The sequence below is a fragment of the Mastigoproctus giganteus genome, chromosome 1 (genome assembly GCF_048544385.1).
Source record: "Mastigoproctus giganteus isolate SK-2022 chromosome 1, ASM4854438v1, whole genome shotgun sequence".
Taxonomy (NCBI): Eukaryota; Metazoa; Arthropoda; class Arachnida; order Uropygi; family Thelyphonidae; genus Mastigoproctus; species Mastigoproctus giganteus.
The window spans coordinates 190,588,926-190,610,101 of NC_143575.1; the positions used below are offsets into that span (position 1 = coordinate 190,588,926).

The 21,176-nt window shown below is 36.2% G+C and overlaps 1 protein-coding gene across 3 annotated transcripts in view; it reads right to left on the reverse strand.

Moving 5' to 3' along the window:
• The window catches only part of LOC150091388 (DDB1- and CUL4-associated factor 6-like), a 405,008-nt gene that overhangs the window by 257,793 nt on the left and 126,039 nt on the right, over positions 1–21,176 (reverse strand). For all 3 annotated transcript variants that reach the window (XM_090375313.1, XM_090375305.1, XM_090375299.1), the window contains exons 5-6: positions 17,636–17,713; positions 9,916–10,134 (exon numbers count right to left, since the gene is read on the reverse strand). In XM_090375313.1, the coding sequence (XP_090231439.1) occupies positions 9,916–10,134; positions 17,636–17,713 (297 nt within the window). The remainder of the gene's footprint in view (positions 1–9,915; positions 10,135–17,635; positions 17,714–21,176) is intronic.

Consider the following 21,176-nt stretch of genomic DNA (forward strand, 5'->3'; position numbering starts at 1 on the left):
ACGGAATAGTGTAAGGTTTAACATAAAACTAGATAGCAAAGTACGTAGTACTGTATTAGAAATCTGTTAGATTAGTATAGTATTATCAATTAATCAGTAAAATTTATTAATCTTATTAAAGTTCAAATTAAATTAATTTAATCAAATTCAATTAATTCTTATTAATTAAATTATACTTAATGGAATCATGACCCAGACTAGAGCAGCAAAGCAGTGTTCACAGAATAGCCAGAGTGCTGTAGCTCGCGGTAGAACCGAAGGGAGCAATTCTCCAACGCATCACAGTCTAAAACATTGCGCAAAATGTGAAATATTAGCAGACCTGTTTAGAACAGGCCATGATCTAGCGAAGGAGGATGTCTTTGTGTGTGCTAAGTGCAGAGACTGTGAAGAAATTAGGTGCCAACTCAGCATTCTGATGGATGTCTATGAGAGTTTGAGGTGTAGGGTAAATGCCCATGAAGAAATTAATGAGGGTCCATCAAGCTCTCAGCTGCCCAACTCCATGCCAGAGCTCACTCCTGTGCATTGGGCAACCCAGCAGCAATCTCCAAGGCAGAATGTGCTGGTCCCACAGGAACAAGTTATTGTCGGTGACTCTATTGTCAGGGAGACAGGGAATATATTATGCAAAAAGGATAGGCAGAACACGATCAGGGTATGTCTACCAGAGGCAAAAGTCAATGACGTTGTAGGGCAGATATCATCTTTTAAGGGCACAAAAGGTGATGTTGTACACGTTGGCACTAATAAACCTTAAGAGTAAGAGATCTGCAGATTTACTTAACAAGTACAGGTCAATGCTGAAAAAAGTTGCAAGTTAGGGTTAAATTTGAAAGTGTCTGCAATTCTGCCCAGGCACGATAAGAATGAGTATATGATGAGAGCTTTGTCAGTCAATTCGGCCCTGGAGAGATTGTGCAAGACTCACAGGGTAGAATTTTTTTTTCAGCATGGTTTGTGCTTGCTAAGAGGAGAGACTGCTTCTACAAGGATGAGATACATTTAATTAGAAAGGACACAAGAACATTTTCTGGTGCTATTGAAGCAGTGTGTTAGATGGGTCGGAAAACAGCTAGATTGGGTGGTTTCACAGACTGAAAGATTAACGGTAGCCACAGATAGAGGCAAAAGTGATTGTTGCACTGCTTCTATTCACCATCATCATCAGCCATTTTCAATTCACTGCAGGATGAAGGCCTCTCCAGCAACTTTCCAGTTCCTTCTGTTTTGTGCAATGGCCATCCATTTACTACTCACAAACTCATGAATTTCATTTGTCCATCTCCGTTGTTGTCTTCCAGGTTTTCTCTTAGCTCCTCTTGGGTACCATTCTGTTATTTTCTTAGTCCATCTGTCACATCATGTCTTCGAGCTATGTGTCTTGCCCAAGACCATTTTAGTTCTTTAGTTTTGATAAGAATGTCCTTGAGGTTGCTGTCTAATCCATGTTTCTCTTCTTATCTAACAGTCTGATTCCCAATATAATTCATTTCATTCTTTGCTGTGTATTCTCAGCTTCACGTCCATTCTTTTGGTGAGTGCCAAGTTTCACTTATGTGTTATTTACTGTAGGACACTGTCCTCTAACAATGAATTGATATGAATAACTAATGATATCGATGAATTGATATGAATTATCAATTGATATAATAACTAATGATATGAATTGTTTTTCTCTGCCACTGAGCTGATAAGTTTCATCTGATCTGACTTCCAATATTCATCTGATACTGCCTATGCTATGTAGGACCATTAGTTAAATAGCCACCAAAATGTTGAAATAGCCCAATTAGAAAGTATACATTGATTATTGTTTCCTTGGTGGCCTTAATATTTCTAACTCCAGCTTCCATACATTTTTCCAACTGCATTACCCAGCTCATAAGGATATTGTGTTGTTATCATTATCAATCACTCTCAGGTGATCTTCTTTTACCTACTTGATAACAAATAATCTTTGCAGTTTGAATTTGAAATTTAACACTGGTAAATGCAAGGTACTACATATGGGTATTGGTAATTGCAAAACAACACCAATGGATCAGGTGCAGAGAAGGACAATGAAATTAGTTAGGGGGAATAAAAGGTTTACTCTTACCAAGAGAGGCTTCAGTTCTGAAAATTACTGCATTGGAAACTAAGCACCTGCAAGATCTGATTGAGGTGTTTAAGGTTTTGAATAGATTGAATGTTCTAAATGCAGATGGCATCCTTCATTTTGCTCAGACATCATACAAGAGAACACAAATTTACTGAGGAATGATGGTTGCATGATAGATGTGAAGAAATTTTGCTTTCAGCTAGTTGACTGATGGAACAAACTTTAATTTGGTGTTGTGGACATGGGTAGTTTGAATACATTTAAAGAAAAACTAGACAAATTATTTTTATGAAAGCAGATAGACAGATGATGTGGGATATTTTTTTTTTTTTGGTTGGTGCTGCATAAGCTTACTTTCTTTTATCTCATTTTGGCAACTCTCTAGTAACTGCAGAAAACAACTTGATGGTCTCTCTAACTTCTATGCCCATTCTCAGCCCTGTGCCATGACTACATGACAAATGAAATTATCTGAGTGATTTCTATTACTTTTTTCCTCTGTTGGACCATTGTCTTAAATCTCAATCCTAATACCAGTCTTGTTCACAACACTGAACTCAATCTGGTAGAGATGAAATTCTTCATTCCTCATTCTACTCTAAACTCTTGCCCTTTACCTAAATCATGATTTTTCTAACAAATGTGCTACAGCTGTGCATGAGAAGAATAAAGCAGTGGAGCTGTAATGCATTCAAATATTGAGCTTAACTTTATGCCTAACCTTAACTACACAATAACAAGTCATTAATAAATAAGTTTACTTGATTCTGAAGTCCAAGAGTAGGAAACTTGCTTCTTGCTCAAACGGCCCCTTGCTGAAACTATTGGCTGTACTTTTCCCTGTCTTTCCTTCTAGTTTTTTAACATACTGATAGTTCCGTTTCATCAGCATCTAAAGACAACACTGACCAAGTACCTTACTTTTTTCTCTAATTGCTGCATTGATAAACTTGTTAAATCTTCTCCTATCAATATTGAATACATTTCTGCTTAATGTGTCGTTTGGTTTTTCAACAGAGAGAGAGAGGTTAAAGGAATTATGAAAAACTTGATACCAGCAAGTATCCAGTTCCGATAGGGGTACTAGACCCTGCCTTCCAATTATTACCCTATTTCCCTTACTTCAACCCTTTCAAAGCAATGGAAACATTCATTCATGCCAGATCTTGCATTATCTTCAAAACATTCCATCTGATTAATAATCACTAATACTAATGTCTTGATTGTGTCTTTTTCTGTATACAAATTTGAATAAACTGAGTTTGCAACTTAGTGCATCGATCTCATATTATGGAGTCACTTTGCCACAAGTTGCCTTGATATTGAACTACTCTAAAAAAAAAAAAAAAAAAAAGCATGGCACCAATGGAGAAGTACAATGCTTTTTATTTTAAGTGTATGCCATTACCCACACTCATATTTTTAATTTATATATTTTTTGGGATCTTAGAAAGACATCGAGCTTCTTGAAAGGGTGCAAAGACGGGTAACTCGCCTGGTGAGATCGTCAAAAGGGCGTCCTTATGAAGAAAAACTTCGAATATGTGGGTTGCAGAGTTTGGAAACTAGACACCTTAGAGGAGATTTGACTGAGGTGTTTAAGGCTCTGAGAGGCATCAGTAAAATGAATGATTTCAAAATTTGAAGTGACAGGACATCTTGGTGTTCAACCAGGTAGAGGTTGAAAACAAGTGCACTCCTCTTGTGATGAAGATGTGGCTATGGCTGTTGTGGATTTATCAAGTCAATCTCCATGTGGTAGCACAAGTGTGCTAGCTGTTTCTTGTGAAGTGGACATGCAGTATTCCACTGTCAGGCTAGTAATGCATCAGGTGTTGCGATACTATCCTTGCAAAATACACATGCTACAGCAACTAAAGCATGGTGATGCAGATATTTGTTTCATACATGCACTCCAGTTGCTGGCACATATGACAGTGAATATCACTTGGCCATGGAACATCCTTTGGAGTGATAAAGCCCACTTCGACTTAAATAGACAAGTGAATACGCACAACTGTCGCATTTCGGCAACAGAAAACCTTCAAGTTATCCAAGAGGTAGTAGTAGTGGCATGTGATGCAAGAAAGCAAGTGCATGAGCTTATGCAGCATTGCAGCATCAGCCAAAAAAAAAAAAAAAAAATCACACCATTCCCTCCAAATGCCTGTCCAGTTCCTCCTTAAATTTATTCAACCTATCAACTTCCACAACGACAGATGTAAGTTTGTTCCAGCAATTAACCACCCGCAGGCTAAAGTCAAATTTCCGCACATCTATTCTACATCTGTCCTTTCTTAATTTGAATTTATGCCCCTTTAGGTTCGTAATCTGAACAAGTGGAAGGATCCCATCAGAATTCAGCGTGCTCAACCCATTCAAGGCCTTATACACCTCAATCAGATCACTGCACAGGTGCCTAGTCTCCAGCCACTGCAATTTGCAGAACTTAAGTCTCTCTTGGTAAGAGGATCCCTTCATTCCCCTCACCAATCTTGTTGCCCTTCTCTGTACACGCTCAAGTAAATCTACATCCTTCCTAAAATGAGGCCTCCAGACCTGTACGCAGTACTCAAGGCGTGGCCTGACCATTGCCTTATACAGAGGGACAATCACCTCCTTCTCCCTGCTAGCAAAATTCCTACATATCATTGACAAAACCCCATAATCTGCCCTGGCAGCCTGTCTGGATTGCTCAGAAAACTTCATATCTGACTGCACAATTACTCCCAGGTCTTTTTCATTTTCTACCACCTTAAGTGTAGTACCACACAGTTGGTACGTTTCTCTGGGGTTACTTCTACTCATATGCAATACTTTGCATTTGTCAAGGTTAAACTTCAGTTGTCACTTCTTAGCCCATCTGCCCAAATTATCTAGATCCTGTTGCAGTAGCACACTGCCATTACTGTCATTAACAACCCTGCCAACCTTTGTATCATCTGCAAACTTCGACATTAAGCCTGATATACCTTCATCAATATCATTGATAAATAGACAAAACAACAGTGGACCCAACACCGAACCCTGTGGGACTCCACTAATAACATTAGTCCATGAAGAGCAGCACCCACTGATTACCACAGTCTGTCTTCTCCCACTTAACCATCCTTTTATCCATTGTAGCAACTTATCCTTAATACCATTCTGCTCCAATTTGTACAATAGTCTTCCATGCGCAACAATGTCAAAAGCTTTCCTGAAATCCAAATACATAATATCAAAGTAAGGTAACACATTTTTTTTTTTTTTTAATAATGGTGAAAGGGAATGAGACGAAACGTGCTGGACAGATAGACCCATTAATAACATTCAAAAAAGACCACCAGTGCAGTGTTGCGGTACTGTTGCCTCACAGCAGATTCCAGTTGCAAAATGGTAGCTACTGTGCGAGTGTGGTCCAAAACAGGTGTGTTCATAAAATTATTCGCTTTTTTTTGCAAGCAAAAGGGCCTTCAAGTGACGTTCACTGTGAACTGATTACAATGTATGGCGAAAAGATAATGACAAAGAAGCAGGTGTGTTTTTGGTGCAATGAATTTAAAGTGGGCCATGTTGATATTGAAGATCGACATCGAGCGGGTCTTCATCGCATTAAGGGCATCGTTCTTGAAAACAGGTGAGTGAAATTGCATGAAATTACACAAATAGTGAACGTAAGAAGTCGACTGTGCACTATATCCTTGGCTTGCGAAAGGTGCACTGCCACTGGGTGCCCCGACGATTTTCAGAGAAGGATAAAGCAGTATGGCAATTCATGTATGTTGTATCTGATAAAGCTGAAGAAGCCTTTTGAGTAGCCAAACTGGTGGGAAAAAAAAAAAGAAAAAGATCTCACCTGAATGCAGAAAGGTTGATTTTACCAGCATGTCGGGTAATCGTGAAAAGTATTTTGGGAGAGGAAGCTGAAAAAAAATAATGATAGTACCACTTTCAAACAGCACAATTAGCAGGCGTATATAAAAGAAATCCAATGACACTGAAGGACAATTTGTTCGAAATACAGTATTAATAATTTTGGGTTACTGTTTGCATTGCAAGTAGATAATTCTACAGATATTAGGGGGAAAGCCTAATTAATAACATTTGTCAGGTTTATCAAAAACGACACAATTATTATTATTATTTTTTTTTTTTTGTAAAAAACTCACCGAAAGAACAAAGGGCCAAGTTATCTTCGAAGTAACGAATAATTATTTACAAAAGTGTGGTATATTATGGAAGTCGTGTATGTGTCGACATTTGCATCAATGGTGTTCCAGCAATGACAGGAGCATTAAAGGATTTGTAAACTCAGTAAAACGACACAATTCAAATATTACACAACTCAACACACTGTTTTATACACAGAGATGTTCTAGTAGCGAAGACAGCTGTACTTGATTTAAAACTTGTACTTGATCAAGCAGTTAAAATGGTCAATTATATCAAAACTAGACCAGAAAATGTACGTATTTTCAGAAAATTATGCAAGGAACTGAAGTCTGGTCATTTTTCTTTAAAAATGCATACTGAGGTTTGGTGGCTATCAAAAGGAAATGTACTTATCCCTATGTACGAGTTGTGTGAGGAACTGCTCATCTTTTTTTCACCGGAGTAATCAGAATTTTGTGATTATTTATGTAATGAAATTTGGTGCTGTAAATTAGCTTTTCTAGCAGATTTATTCATGCAGCTTAACAAATTAAATATCAGTATGAAAGGCCCAAAAGAAAATTTACTCACGTCTACTGACAAGTTGTTCACCTTTAAAGAAAAGTTGAGTAGAAAAAAATTTAGAAATGTTTCCCTTGACTGTCAAAACAAATTATACTAAAATAATTAATGGATTAAGCAAAACATTAGAGCTGTTAAAGACAAAAATTGAGCATCTTTCCATCTCTTAATACCAAAACATATCTGTGGATAAAGACCTATTTGCAACAAGAAACCTTCCGACGTTAGAATTTAATCTGCAAGAGGAAGAAGAATTGGCTGAGATCCATAGTGACCAGTCACTGGAAATTCACTTTAATAACACTAATATTAGCAAATTTTGAATTAAAATGAATATCCACGAATTTCTGAAAAGGTAATTAGAATTTTTTTGCCATTTTCCACTTCCTACTTGTGCAAAACAGGGTTTTCCGTTTTAAACAAGATTAAACAAAAAAAGAGAGAGAGAGAGAGAGAGAGAGAGAGACTAAAGCTGGTATAAGAGGAGCTGAGAGTAAGCCTATCCACAATAAACCCCCATATTAAAAAACTGTGCCTGCCTCCCATCAAACCCAACTGTTTAAAATGTTATAATTGTATATTTGTTTGTTTTTATATAATTATGTTAATTTTTTTTACATATTTTATTTTTATACAATTCATGCATGTTCAAAAAAGAACATCAAAGCATTTAAAACAAATAATAAATTTATTATTAAATATACCCAACAGAAATAACTTTCAGTTTGTGAATATACAGTGGTATTCAGCGCCTAGGAATTTCACATTTCTAACCCTTTTTGCGATGGTATGTTACATTAATGATTAGCATCATAAATAGAAATATAAGCAAAAGATATTTATTAATAGTTAAGGCAAAGCTAAATAATACAACCCCAGGGGCTCACATCTGGTGAATACGGGCTTGGCACACCCAAGGTTCTGAGCTGGTCATCATTCTTCTCTTTCTTGGTGATTTCCTTCTACTTCTGACTCTCTCTCTCTCTCTCTCTCTCTCTCTCTCTCTCTCTCTCTCTCTCTCTCTCTCTCTCAGGGTAACGCAGAAATTTTTTTTGGCTGGTACGGCATAAGCCTCAGGCTTCCTTGCACCATATGGCTAATAATAATAATAATAATAATATTTGACAGGTGCTCTCAAAATATTCCAAAATGAGCATTTTCAACCTTTATACAACAGGTTTGGTAAACATGAAAATTATGGCTATGTTATCAGAACTCAATTTGCTTCAGTTTATCATTTTAATGTAAAACAAAATGAAAAGTTCACCAGGTGCAAACTAATATTTAGTTGAACCGCCTCCTCCTGCCCTGATGACAGCAGCACACAATCAAGGCATTGACAAGATCAATTTCTGAAGATAATCAAATGATAGTTTGTGGTTCCAAACATGAATTATGGCTTCCTGAAGTTCACAAACTTTGGTTTCTTTCTGGCAAATGCAGATTCCACATAATGCCAACAGTTCTCTATAGGATTCAGGTCCGGGCTGTTCCTGGCCAGCTAAGAGTTGTAGTGGACCGTTCTTCCAACCATTTTTTCACCTGTAACAAATGGAAACACATTACTGTCAAACCTCTAATGCAGAAATGAAGCTAAAGTAACTACAGAAGTACCTACTTACACTTTTTGCCCAATGACAAAAAGCAGAGTCATCCTGAAAGATGCAGTTACTTGGCAGGCTGAAATGATCTCTAATGGTTGGCAGCAATTTGCCTTCCAATATAGCCAGGTATCCATTGGCATTTACGGAACCTTTTATAAACTGCAGGTGACCTACTCCGCAATACGAAATGCGTCCCCATATCATTTGGCTGGTAGGGAATTTCACTGTAGATACCATTCAGTCTGGATGGTATTCTTCACCACATCTACATTTGTCTCCCATCAGAGCCATGCAGGTTGAATTTCTTCTCATTCAAGAAAATAACCGATTTCCACTGCTCGGGAGTCCATTTGACATGCTCCTTACACCAAATGAATTGGGCCTTTTTCATTTTTTGTATGAGGATGGGCTTCTTCTTAGCACGACAGGATACAAATCCATTTTGAAGAGGCACCTTCCAACTGTTACTGCACTTGTTACCACTTCTGTATGTTCTTCCCATTCTCTTTTCAGCCAGACAAAGAAGCTTTATGGTTTTTAAGGAATAAACGCTTCAAAACATGGTCCTGTTTTGGTGTAGAAACTCATCTGCATCCGATTCCTTTTTTCCTATCAGCAGAACCAGTATTCTTGAGTTTGGAAAGAAATCTACTCATTATAAACTAATTACAAGACACTCTATAAGCAATATGACGACAAGACCATCCTTTCTCATGTAAAGCAACAAATAGCACTTTTTTTTTGTGGTGTCAACTGCATGTAACTCGCTATTCTGACACAAGCAAGGAATGACTTCAACTCTTGCAGAGCGTGCTTATAAGCTGAAAGTAACAGCTGATGCAATATTACATCATTGCCTACGTATGTCAATCTTATCTGATGCAATCTGTAAGAAATATTGTCATATACTTACATTATTCCGATGACAATTACAATTTTTAGGAGTGATGCACTTTCTTTGAACACCAGTGTGTATATATATATAATTTTTATTTATTTTTATTTATATATATGTATATATAATATATATGAGTATAATAGCAATTGCAGTGTGCTGTAAAATTTTAGCATCTTTAAAAGTGTGCCACAACAACGAAAAGGTTAAGAAACACTACCATACTCATTGGATTAAGCTCCCTATGATTCCCTCCCTCCCTCTCCCAAAGCTTAAAGTCCTCTTGAAAGGACACAAATTTCCATCTGAAGAAATTATTCAAAATGCAACACAGGAACTATTATAAATTCAAAAAGCAGCCCAGAAATGCTCTTCAGAAGTTTCAAGGGGAATTGGATTTGGTATATACACAGTGTCAAAGAGGTATATATGATGATCCTCCAAAGATGATCATCCAAATAGCCAGTAAGCATCATCATTTCCCAAATATTAGTAGTCACTGAACCTTTTGTTACCACCTCATATGCTATGATTATTTCTAAATGCTAAAATGACAATTCACAAATAAAGGTACTTAGAAAATAAGGGAAAAAAACCTCTTTACAGTCCTCCACAGAACAACTGTTCTTTATCCTCAGATCAAACCACCGTACCGTACCATCTTCTCCACAAGATAAAAAAGTGTGAGGATCATGTGGGACAGATAATACTTCATATGCAGTTCCACAATGGCATTTAAAAATATTACTAAGGCTTGTTTCTGGGTGAGTCAGATCTGTATAGATAATGGCACCATCACCAGAACAGGACACAACCTAAAAATTATGAAAATATTATATGGCTACTAGGTAAAAGTCTGACTAAAATTTATTACTTTGTGAATAAGGATTATAACAATAAATGACTGATTCTTAAATATTACCTAATAACATGAATTATCAATATAATAAAAGCAGAATTTTTTTCCAATTCAGTGGGATTTTCACTATGGTAATAATTAAAATGTTCTTGTATGCCTAACATAAAACTGCTTCATGTACAAGGGCCAGTTCAATAAGTTCTGCACAAATGTTCATGAATGATATAGTTTATTAAATCTGAAAAAAAAAATCCAATTATAAGACATGAAGTTCCTACCACCCGCAAATTGCCAATAAAATATTGGGGAAAGTTTAATGTCATCAAGCGCTCCTTTCATAGTTCATATAGGTTGGAACATCCCCCCCCCAACAAAAGATCTCCAACTTTGGAAACAAATCAGAATCCGAGGATCTGTGCTGTGTGCACAATCCTCAAAAGTGATGCACTGCTATGAAGTAAAATCCATAAAAATTATGCATCATGAAGAATCAATGAACCTTGCTTTGTAGAATATGGGTGTGTTTTTTACGTGAAAATCTCAAATTTCCTTAGAAATGAAATATAATATTCCCTATTTGTTGGCTCTCTTATGGAACCCATTGAATGCATAAAAATACCTGTGGCCAAGTAAGCAGTAATAGCTATTGGTTTCATTTTGCTTGGCTCTCATCTAACTTTCCTGAGTCTGAATAATGAAAGTGTCAATTCTGCAGATTGCCATTTTAACTTAAATTCAAAGCAGTGTATGGCTATCAATCATTGTAACTGATAACCATACATCATCAACTGCAATGTTTTATCATAAAAATGAAACATCTCTTTTTCAATCTAGGTAGCAACGAAGATGAAATTCAATAATGATTTTTTTTTTTGCTTTTACTAAAAATTTAGAGATGCAATTTTTTTTTTGATTCATCCAAATGTTCCATACCGTGATTGATCTGTATCATATCTGATGCCCACACCACCATGCAAATTCATCATATATCAGTCTTTGATCTGCTTGCAACAGTCTTGAATTGTTTTCAATAATTCTATCAGTTACAGTACTTAAGACCTTCAATAGGTGCCTTCATGGCCAGGTGGGCAGGAGCAGCAGTGCGTAGCACACGCTTCTTGATTAGACCGGAGTTCAAGTCTGTGACCAACAAATACGGAGGATGCGGAAAGGTCAGGGAATGACCACTACATATCCCTGGAGCAATATGGGCTTAGTTGCTAATGCTCCTAAAAACCAAATAACAAATCTTCAAGATCAAGGTTTGTCTTCAATATTGGATTCATACATCAGAAAATGACGTCCAGGTTCAAGATCATAGTTGGATCAAGAGGAGTATACAAACAAACTTCTAGTAAACTCCCCTAATATTCTCCAGACAACTCTATTCACTTGGCCATCATTGCTTCCCATTGTTTCACATTATTCCCTCATACCCTGCAAAAGAGAAAGGACTATTAACGAGTTATATATTATCTGCAATTCAATAAACAAGAGAGAGAGAGAGAGAGAGAGAGAGAGAGAGAGAGAGAGAGAGAGAGAGAAAGAAAGAGAATCTTTTTATTGCACCACCTTCAATTGTAACAGTTACAAGATTGTACAGTGTTGAAATGTCCCTTCACAACCAAAACGCCAGGGGGCTATGCTATATAAACACAATTCATATTACTCATATTTAAGAAAATACTGAAGGCTGCATAGAACTTACTGCATGAACCCTATACAAGAAACCAAATTCTGATCAGTTGCAGAATTCATCAGAATCACAAGAAAATCATTAATACCAAACAAAAATTATTTCTTTAATACAAAGACAAATGTGGTTGTGTCTCAGAGACTATTATAGAAAAATAACACAAATCATACTTCAAAACTAATATAGCACATTAATGCTAAAAACAATTAAGCTTATACTTGACGTGGTGCAGTTCTGCTACCTGAACACCATGATGAAATATAACCCTAATTGTGATATAATTAGTGTTCTTTTTATAAAATTATGTCATTGGAATTACTCATTAATTTTTTTTATATATATTTACATGCTTTTTTTTTTTTAAATAACATATGCTATATTATAGCAACAGTTTAAATATTAATAATTAGTAACCAGGAAATTCAAAATTCATAGGCAGTTATTATTTGCTTTTGACAGAGAGGGAGAAAGAATCTGGCAGAGAGAAAGCCAAGTTCCTAATTTGTTCATTTAATTCCCTTATAAAGATCTAACAAACAAAGTGCTAGCCAAAAGTCAGCCAACTGGTTTTCATAAGCTAAAACAGCAAACAAACAGTTTGCTGTTTTCACAAGTATATATTTGTGTGACTAAGCACTCAAAAAGTTATCTACTTCAGTATTAAAGAAATAACATAGACTACTATTAACATTTCAATACCTGACTTCCATTATAAGGGCTAAGAAAAAATACCTTTAATTAAAAAAAAAAATCTTTCTTCTAGCCTCAGGAAACATTACTTATTGTTTCCTTGAAATTATCATTACTTGAAAACCAAGATTGAAACACATGCAGGCATTTTAGATTTCTGAAAGGAGATAATCACTTCCTCATTCATTTCACAAATATAAATGGTCTCAATTCAAACCAATAATCTGACAAGCTGCACTTATTTTTTATGACAGAATCACAATTAATGGTTGCCTTTATTATTTGCACTCACATTCCTTTCATTTCAAAGGTGGTATTTGTGCTTTTTCCATGCTGATATTCCTTGTTAAAGAGATCCTAATTTGGAATCTCCACTTGGTGATGATCTCTCTCTCTCTCTCTCACTCTCTCTCTCTCTATATATATATATATATAATAATATAAATGCCAATGCAAGCAACACTAAAGGCCACAAGGAAAAAATAGATTAACTATAGAATAAAGATTGAAGCCAGCAAATGGCAAACCGGAGTTAAAAACAAGACCATATAAAGACTGAATAACAGAGATGGGTGTAATTTAAAGAACAGTATCGCGCAAAGCAGCAGATAACTAATTCTTAAATTGATATAATAATATAATATATAAAAGATTGTAATATAATATATAAAAGATTGTATTAAAGAGTAAAAACAGAAAACATCAGAGAGTTAAATAAACTGGATATGGCAAATGCACCGAAGCGCGCAAAGCAGCAGCAACGGATGCAAATGTAAATATATGTATATTTTAATTAATATGATAAATAAAAGTAAAGAAGATAAATTAAAGTAAAGTTTATCATATTAATTAAAGTAAAGTTTAATTAATATGATAAATAAATAAAAGTTTATCATATTAATTAAAATATACATATATATATATATATATATATATATATATATTTGAGTTAAGTTGTAATGGTTTAGTTTATGATTTAGCTTTTCTATTCTTTTTAGCTTTCTCTTTTTTATCCCTATTTTTCATACCTCATGAACTATTAGGGGGATTGAGGTATTATACCTATACTTTTACTTTTCCGTTCGCCTTAGTTAGCACAAGCTTCTACTTTACTTGGTAAGCGCTTAGAGTGCATATATTTTAAACTATACACATAGGCCTAAACATGGGTATATCTCCTTCTCTAATTAAAATTTTGGCTATCCGTCGGGCTAACAGTCATCTCACTAGCTTACTACTAAATTGGAATGTATCAATAAATATGCCTTTTATATTTATGGCCCTCTATCTCATTAATTTTTAACTATCATTCGGACAAGTTACGCTGGACAATGACTACAGAAACGGATAGCTCGTTAATTATGATTGATACATTGAAAGGATTAGCCCTTGAAAAAGTCCCTTTCAATGTATCTGATCGCCTATAATTAACTTTTTAATTGTACATTTGTATTGCTTATTTTATGTTATATTTTTGGCATATGTTTTTCCAGGCTACGTTTAGCACCCGTATAGGTTTTTGTTTTTTCTTGAGTAGCTATTTTACTAGCCCTGTTATACATTACAATTTAACTCAAATAATATACAGACGGATATAATGTTTAATCATTCTTGATGGCATTAATCAGATCTGTGACAAAATATTATAAAATAGATATAAATTAACAATCCTATTTTCTTTTTACATACTTGGATATATATATATATATATATATATATATATATAAAATGTTAAACATGTTGGATATATTTTCTTAGTACTGTATTACATATATTTAATGCTAATCTAGTTAGATTTTAACATATTTCTTTTATGAGATTATTAGTGCATCACTTCAGTATTAAAGTGCACTACTTTGGTATTCGAAAGAGACTCAGAGAGGACATAAGAAGATTTAACACAAGAAAAGTAGAACAAGCATTAAGGGAAAACAAAGGATTTAAATCAACAGCCTTGAGCAGTAATACAGAAAGACAAATGATACTGAAACTGAAGAATAGCGATGGTGTACTTATAAACAGCAGAGAAGGCATAATTCAAATAGCAGAAGACTACTATAGAGAATTATACAAGGAGCGAGGGAATGATACCAGCAGTGGGGAAGACGGATTGCAAAGTATCAACACATATGACATACCCGATATTCTTCCTGATGAGGTAGAACATGCATTGAAGAAAATGAAGAATCGGAAAGCCCCGAGGGAAGATGAAGTTACTGTAGAGTTGTTAAAATTGGGAGGAAGAGACATAACACAAAAACTGGCAAGGCTCTTCACAAAGTACATTAGAAAAGGTGTGACGCCTAAGCAGTGGAATAATGCAATCATAGTTTTGCTGCATAAGAAAGGAGATAAATCAGAAATTGGAAATTATAGACCAATTAGCTTGTTATCCCACATCTACAAGTTGTTCACAAGGGTCATTACTAACAGATTAGAAAGAATACTTGATGAGAATCAACCAAAAGAGCAAGCTGGCTTTAGGACAGGATTCTCAACTATGGATCACCTTCATGTAATATCACAGCTAATGGAGAAAGCAAATGAATATAAAACACCATTATGCCTGGCATTTGTGGATTATGAAAAGGCATTTGACTCCATACAGCATAAGGCAATGTTTCGGGCACTGGAAAGACAAGGCATAGATACACCATATATTATGATTTTGAAGAAAATATATGAGAGTGCTACCTCCTTTATTAGACTAGACAAAGACAGAAGCACATTTAAAATCGAGAAAGGAGTTCGACAAGGAGACACAATATCTCCAAAGCTGTTTACTGCTGCCCTTGAGGAAGCTTTCAGAAGATTAGACTGGTCGCAGAAAGGAGTCAATGTGAATGGAGATTACCTAAACCATTTACGATTTGCAGATAACATTGATCCCTGAGGGACTCCACTAATAACATTAGTCCACGATGAGTAGTGTCCATTGATTACCACTCTCCCACTCAACCATCCCTTTATCCATAGCAGCAATTTGCCTCCAATGCCACATTGCTCCAATTTGTGCAGCAGTTTTCCATGTGCAACAGTATTAAAAGCCTTCCTAAGATCCAAATATATGATATCAAAGTTATTCCCTGCATCCAGGTTCTTTGTGACCACATCATAGTATCCAATCAAATTGGTCAGGCAAGACTTTCCCCTTAACAAAACCATGCTGTGTCCGACCTATAACTGAAGTCTTGTCTAGATGATCCTGCAGTGCTTCTTTACTAGATCCTCCATTAATTTTCCTGGAACCGAAGTTAAACTAACAGGTCTATAATTACTTGAGTCACCCTTTGATCCTCCTTTGTGAATTGGGGTCACATTTGCACATCTCCAGTCCATGGGTACCTCCCCTGAGTCCAAAGAAGCTCTCATAATTATGGCTAAGGGTTTGCTTACTTCCTTTGCTGCCTCCTTTAATATAACTGGATAGATCCCATCCACTCATGATGCCTTTTTTTTGTTTATCTTCAAGAATTTCTGCTTCACTTTCCTCTCAGTTATTACAAAATCATTTTGGTCCCTGTTAGAGTTTCATACATTTTTGGCATCGTCTTCCCTAAAGAATTCTTTATGTGTGAATGTAGAAGCAAAATAAGAATTCAGTCAGCAAATTGAGCAGGATCATCAAAAGTTAATCCATCATTATAAATTGGACCAATGTGATTCATCCCCTTTCTTCTAGGGTTTACGTAACTAAAGAAGCTTTTTGCTGTTTTTCTTTGTATCCAGATTATGAGAATTCTTTTAATCAAAGAGTTCTCATAATCTAACTTTGCTTGCCTAATGTCCTTTGCGACTTGAATGCAGTTTAGTTTATATCTACCATAGGCTTCTATATCACTTGATAATTTATGTGCACCCCAAGCATTTTTCTTTTCTGCCACATGTCTCATTACATCATCTGACATCCATTTAGGTCTAAGCCTTTAATAGTACTTCTCAGTTTGTATGAAAAGCCTAGTAGCTTCTATGATTATTTCCTTGAATGCTTCCCATTCAGAATTTGTTTTGGAGACATCATTAGTTGCTCCACCCACTGTACAAAATTAAAAAACTGTTGTGTCCTTTATTAAAGCAAAAATCCTTCCCTTTACCCTTGATGCCAGTTACATCTTTAAGTAAATCCCACATCAATACACTGTCATTGCTGCCACCTAGTGGTTCTTTTATCTGCAGATTCTTAATGCATGAAGAATGCTGAAAATCAAATGAAAAGTATTGCTCTCATTCATTGCCTCTCTAAAATGCTGCTGTAGAAAACAGTCATCCAGCAAATCCACAAAACTCTTGCTAGTGTGTGTGAGTGACCAACCCACAAGTCCAGTCCAGTTAAAATCCCCTATTATAAGGCATTTTGAATTACTAGCCCACTCTATTTCTCTGCATAGTTGTTCTTTGTAATCATCCCAGTAATTCAGCATATACCACACTCCTATTCTCATTTTTGTTTTCCTAGTGTTTATGTCTCACCAAAAGACTCAACATTGCACTGCCCACCCATACAACTGGATGCAAAACTTTAGATTTTATATGGTTCATAACTAAGAGCATAATCCCTCCCCATCCTCCTGCCCTTTCTGCATACTTTGTACTCCTCTTATTCGAATTCTGCATCCCTCATATCTGAGTGATATAAAATCTCTGATATCTGCATTTGATGACTAGACTAGCACCTCAAATTCATCAAATTTATTTACTATGCTCCTAGCACTGGTGTACATGCAAGTATACCTGAACCTGTTATTACCCTTAGTTACCCTTACACAGCCATTGAAATCCCAGTAGCTTACTTATTGGGCTTCTGCATGTTCCAATTTTTGTTTGATAGGCAGCTTATTTATAGTAAACAGATAAAAGAACTAATATTTATTTACACATTAGCCAATTGTAGGTTTCATTACTCAATTTTGGGGGAATATTATTGTATGTGTACTTTTTTTAAAAATAGGCATACAAAAATATTTAACTAATTAATGAAACAACATTCGATTATCTATGCAAGAGTTGTAAAATATAATAGATGTATTATAAACTTAAATTTTACAACTGAATTAAAATGTAATCAACTTACTTTTCTACTTCCTGTGTTTGATAAAAACTTGGCACTAAAAATATTAGTCCTGTGTCCTGTTTGAATCGATGAAAGCACCTAAAAGTTTAAAAATATGAACACTAATTCCTTAGAATATCAAGGTCAAATTTAATATATAATATGTTAAATCAATGGCATAATTAACTTTTTCATAATTTAAATAAAATAAGATTTTAAAGGTGAACAATAATAACATTTGTGTGACAAAATTTTTTTTACCTTAAATTAGAAGAGAAATCTTAATTGGGAGTTAATAAAATTAAAACATATGATTTGTCTATGATGCTACTAAAACACTGACTCAAATCGATAAAATGTCTTTATTAAACAAAAAAAATAAAATAAATAAATATCTTTATTGCAGACAGTGAATGGTTACATGATTGCCTGATGCAATAATACCCATAAAAGCAACACTGCTAGGGTTTTAACATAAAATAACTAATCCAGGAAAAATTACATAAAACATATATTAGAACATAAAATGTATAATTACATATTTTACATATAAAATTAATATTAACATGGAAAATGAAAGAACATGAAAAGAGAATGGCAGTTACTCGGATGCAGACAAAAGCTGTTCTCTGATGATGCATCTTCTGTAGGATTTGTCCTCTGTGAACTTTTTGTAGTCCACATCCATCTCCTGGACGTTGTGGAGCATCTCCATGAACAGGAATCTATCCCCTATACTGAGCCTCCACGCCACAGACTGCAGAGAGGGGAGGACTCTTAAGGGTTTCAGGGTGGGATCCTCAAATTGCACATCTGCCAAAAACTTGCTGTATTGACTTCACCTGCTATCATTTTAATCGACACGAGTAAGCAGAGGGTGAATATCCGTTTGGAGACTTTTCTATAATTTAGAAGTTGGGTGATATCTAAAGTATGTGTGAGTGGTGGCAGTTTATGCTTGAAGAGAACCTACCGAAAAAGCCAGTACTCATCGGATGCAATGGATTTTAGCACGGTTTTCATTGCTGACACCCAGATTTCTGAACCGTAGATGATTACTAGCTGCAGAAACCGATATATGTATTAGAGCATGTACTCAGGATCTGTGACATGAAAGAGGTGTTGTTTGGCAAGCCATCTTGATCTGCAGACTTTGTTGTGAATGTCTGCAACATGGTGTTTGAAACTGAGTTTAGGGTTGAAGATAACGCCGAGATCTCTGTGCTTGGTGACTGGGATGATGGTGGTTCCATGGATTTGCAGGTTTAGTTGTGTTGGGTTTGATTTGAGTGAGAACACCATTTGTGCAGATTTGTTTGGATTTATCTTAAGAGAAAATTGTGCCAAGTGTGTAATCAGATTCATAAGGCTGTTAATAATGGTTTCAGAAACAGAATCAGGTCGGGTGGTCCCGTTGATCCAATAGAGTAGCTTCAAGTCATCTGCATAACTGATAAATTCTGTTTGCTGGCACAGGAATGGGTGGATGGCAGCTGTAAAGAGGAGCCCTGAAAGAACTCTCCCCTGGGGAACATTTACACAAACTTTGCTTGTGAAAGATTTCTTATTCACAGTCAGGCGAAGGATGCTGGTCGCAAGTAGTGACTTCAAGAATTCCAGTATATTGCCTAGGAGGTTAGGCAGGGGAAGGCAGATTACGAGAAATCCTTGGCAAGGGATGCAAAGAAAAACAGCAAAGAGTTCTTTACTTATGTAAACTCTAGAAGGAAGGGGATGAATCAGATTGATTGGTCCACTTGATATTGATGGGTCAACTGTTGATGATCCTGCTCAGGTAGCTAACAAACTAAATGAATATTTTGCATCGACATTCACACATGAGGAGTTATTCAGCGAGGGGAATGCCAGAGGTGTATTCAACTCTAGCAGTAAGCTACAGAATCTTGAAATAACTGGGAGTAAAGTGGAGGAGAAACTGTTGAAGAAAAACACAAGAAAGGCACCCAGGGTGGATGGGATCTATCCAGTTATATTAAAGGAGGCAGCAAAGGAAGTAAGTAGCCATAATTATGAGAGATTCCTTGGATTCAGGGGAGGTACCCATAGACTGGAAATGTGCAAATGTGACCCCAATTCACAAAGGAGAATCAAAGGCTGACACAAGTAATTATAGACCTGTGAGCTTAACTTCTGTTCCAGGAAAATTAATGGAGGCACTGGTTAAAGAAGCACTGCAGGATCATTTAGACAAGACTTCAGTTATAGCTCGAACACAGCATGGTTTTGTTAAGGGGAAGTCTTGCCTGACCAATTTGATTGGATACTATGATGTAGTCACAAAAGAACTGGATGCAGGGAATAGCTTTGATATTATATACTTGGATCTTAGAAAGGCTTTTGATACTGTTGCACATGGAAGACTGCTACACAAATTGGAGCAGTGTGACATTGGAGGCAAATTGCTGCTATGGATAAAGGGGTGGTTGAGGGGGAGAAGACAGAGTGGTAATCAATGGACACTGCTCATCGTGGACTAATGTTATTAGTGGAGTCCCTCAGGGCTCAGTGTTGGGTCCATTATTGTTTTCTGTATTTATAAATGATATTGATGATGGTATATCAAGCTTAATGTCCAGGTTTGCAGACGATACAAAGGTTGTCAGGGTTGTCAAGGACACTACTGACACTATGCTGCTGCAACAGGATCTGGAAAGGTTGAGCAGATGGGTTGAGAGGTGGCAAATGAAGTTTAACATTGACAAATGTAAAGTACTACACATGGGAAACAGCAACCCCAGAGCAACGTATCAACTCTGTGGTACTACACTGACAGTGGTAGAGAATGAAAGGGACTTGGGGGTGGTTGTGCAGGCAGATATGAAGTTCTCTGAGCAGTGCAGACTGGCTGCAAGAGTAGCTCATGGAGTATTGTCAATGATATACAGGAATTTTTCCAGCAGGGATAAGGAGGTGATTATTCCCTTGTATAAGGCAATGGTCAGGCCACACCTAGAGTTCTGTATACAGGTCTGGAGGCCTCATTTCAAGAAGGATGTAGAGCTGCTGGAACGAGTACAGAGAAGGGCAACAAGATTAGTGAATGGAACAAAGGGGTGCTCTTACGAAGAAAGGCTTAAGTTTTGCAAATTACAGTGTCTGGAGACTAGGCACCAGCGAGGTGTATGGTTTGAGCATGCTCAATGCTGATAGGATTCTTCCTCTAGCTCAGAATAATCACCTGAGAGGGCATAAATTCAAATTGAGGAAAGACAGATGTAGGATAGACGTGCGGAAATTTGCCTTTAGCCAGCGGGTGGTTGGTTGGTGGAACAGACTTCCATCCCTTGTAGTGGAGGTTGATAGCCTAAATAAGTTTAAGGCTCAGCTGGACAGGTATTTTGAACGAACAGAGGGGTGAAGTGGAAGTGGGTTTTTTTTTTTTGTTTTTTGGCTGATGCTGCATAAGCTTGCTTTCTTGCATCAAATGCCTCTACTAATGCTAATGCCTTTTATCTGGTATCCCTATTCACAAAGTTGCAGGAGGGGCTGGATGTCTATGCTGTCAAATGAAGACTGGATATCCAGATAAACAATTGCCATC